The sequence below is a fragment of the Salpingoeca rosetta genome (assembly GCF_000188695.1).
Source record: "Salpingoeca rosetta unplaced genomic scaffold supercont1.39, whole genome shotgun sequence".
Taxonomy (NCBI): Eukaryota; class Choanoflagellata; order Craspedida; family Salpingoecidae; genus Salpingoeca; species Salpingoeca rosetta.
Genome location: NW_004754895.1, coordinates 285,514 through 287,948, shown reverse-complemented (window position 1 = coordinate 287,948; position 2,435 = coordinate 285,514). Strand labels below are relative to the sequence as shown.

General features: G+C 53.2%; 1 protein-coding gene across 1 annotated transcript in view; it reads right to left on the bottom strand.

Annotated features, from left to right (window-relative positions):
- Positions 1–47: 47 nt before the first annotated feature.
- PTSG_11106 (uncharacterized protein) overlaps positions 48–2,435 on the bottom strand; it is a gene marked incomplete at its 3' end in the record, with an annotated part of 4,090 nt that continues 1,702 nt past the window's right edge. The window contains exons 3-10 of the mRNA XM_004987969.1: positions 2,113–2,281; positions 1,770–1,846; positions 1,412–1,536; positions 1,189–1,223; positions 879–1,006; positions 487–581; positions 273–354; positions 48–119 (exon numbers count right to left, since the gene is read on the bottom strand). Of these exons, the coding sequence (XP_004988026.1) occupies positions 48–119; positions 273–354; positions 487–581; positions 879–1,006; positions 1,189–1,223; positions 1,412–1,536; positions 1,770–1,846; positions 2,113–2,281 (783 nt within the window). The remainder of the gene's footprint in view (positions 120–272; positions 355–486; positions 582–878; positions 1,007–1,188; positions 1,224–1,411; positions 1,537–1,769; positions 1,847–2,112; positions 2,282–2,435) is intronic.

The following is a 2,435-nucleotide window of genomic DNA, read 5'->3' as shown; positions in this document are numbered from 1 at the left end:
GATATCGATGGAGTATCGAAGAAACTGGAAGTGGCAAACGTGTGGGGTTATGCCGAACTGTCCAAGCACAAAACTTCCATTACCCGGCGGAGGAACCCCTCATGCCATCGGCCAGCAATCTGAAATGATCAGCGCCACATCCCAGACGAAGGCAATGTAATTTTGGCGTTCAAGTCCTACCGGTTGTCCCCCCGGTACACACACACACACACACACACACACACACACACACACACACGCACACACACACGCACGCACAACCACATAAAGACCTTGTCTTTGGTGTGTGTGGCTGGTTGGCCGCCGATGAACGTGTCGTCCTCCAATTCAATGCCACCGCCAAGAAAGAAACAACTGTGTGCCGTCAACATGTGTGGCCGCAACAGTAAGGCAATGATCAATCGAATAACGGCAAATGAACCAAGGGTCACAACGCAACCAGGCATGCAACAGCAATTGGCGGCGACAGTAGCACGTGGAACGTACTCGCGCTCCTGCTGCAAGGTGCCCTTTGGCCTCCACGTTGGAAGTGCATACTCGCGCATGCCACAGATGGCTGGCAGCGCCAGACTCGCATATCCCTTGATATTCCCGCGGGCGGGGGTTTGGCGCATTGAGAGGAAGACGTCAGGGTGTTAGAGAAGGGGAGGGGAAAAAGGAGAACAGGACACGGAGGAGAGGGACGAAGTGAAGTCAGGAAGTGAGGAAGTGAGGAAGTGAGGAAGTGAAGGAAAAAGCACAAACACACACACACTCTCTCAAACACTCAAACACACACACACACACTCAAACACTCAAACACACACACACACACACACACACACACACACACACACACACACACACACACACACACACACACACACACACACACACACCTCGACTCGTCTGCAGTTGAATGTGTCAAAGGAGTTGACTTGAAAGTACAGATTGCCAAGCGAGGACGGGGTGGCATCATTGGGAATATCCTTCTCCAGCTCAAGACACAACCCATAGTGTGCAACACCTGGCAGTCGAAATGATAGCGCGCGTGCGTGTCAAAGTGTGTGCAGGTGTGTGCAGTTGTGCGTGCAGGTGAGAGTGAAAAGGACTGTGCATGCAAGGGGGTATTGTCAAAAAAAAAAAAAGAAAAAAAAAAAAGAAGAAAGCAAGCGGAGGACGGCACAGTGGGCATCTTGATTGTCGTACCGTCGCGTGTCGTGCAGCGCTGAGTGCGATATGTTCTGCAAAAACACGGAAAACGTGAAATGAGAATCGGCAAAACTAAGCAGGAGCGGCGTTATCGAAGTACGTTCCAACATGTACACAAAACGCACGCAGAACAAACGCACACATGTTCGCCTGCACAGTGCAAGCGCTTCCCAATCCTCCTCCTCCTCCTCCTCCTCGTTGCGGGTTGACAATGACGTACAGTTCATCTGGATCGGTGCTGCTCTCGTTGGTGTTGGTCGTCTCCATATCCGCTGCTGTCAGCACACAGAAGCACCCGCCCCCAAACCCGCGCGTCGCACGCACCTCCACCCCAACGTGGTACCGCTGTGCGTATGTGTCAGTGGATGTGAGCGAGTGAGTGAGTGAGCGAGTGAAAGTGGGTGAGCGAGTGAAAGTGAGTGAGTGAGTGAGTGAGGTTAGAAATGTGGAGCTGTTGGTTGCACAGCATTGCATGATGGGCAGCACAGCACAGCAGCACAGCAGCACAGAAGCAGTAGCACAGCAGTAGCAGAAGCAGTAGCACAGCACGCCTTGCAGTGCACCCCTAGGTCGCTTACAGTCGTGTGTGGCGGCGGCTTTTCAAACACATATCCAATCTGCGTGCGCAGACTCTGAGCAGCGTGCTGCCTCCACTCTGAGACGGCCGAGTACAGGGAGTGTGTGCGAGAGAGGGAATGGGTGGTGGCGGAGGTGGTGCTCAAGTCCACGGGCCAAGAACAAGAACACAGACAGACAGGCGGGCGGAAAAGCGGACACACACAAACGCACACACCGTTACAGATACACGGACGGACAGACGAACGAACGAGCAAACAAACAAACAAAAAACAAACAAACAAACAAACAAACAAACAAACAAACAAACAAACAAACAAAGCAACACACAGCTGTTTGTCTCACCGCGGGCAAACGCGCGCTCCTGAACCTGCTCCTCAAATGACATCTCCTCGGACACGTGGTGGAGGGTGAAGTGGTAAAGCAGGCCACCCGGTGTGCGTACGCGGTGGGGCGAAGGCAGCAGTTCGCTCGTAAAGTCCGGCGCAACAGACAGTCGCCCGTGCTCCTCAAACTGGCGGTGGTGGTGTGTAGATGTGAGTGAGTGAGAGGGAGTGCGTGTATGTTTGAATGCACGAACGCGAGCGTGAGAGAGAGTGCGTGAGAGAGAGAGAGAGAGAGAGAGAGAGAGAGAGAGAGAGAGAGAGAGAGAGAGAGAGAGAGAGAGA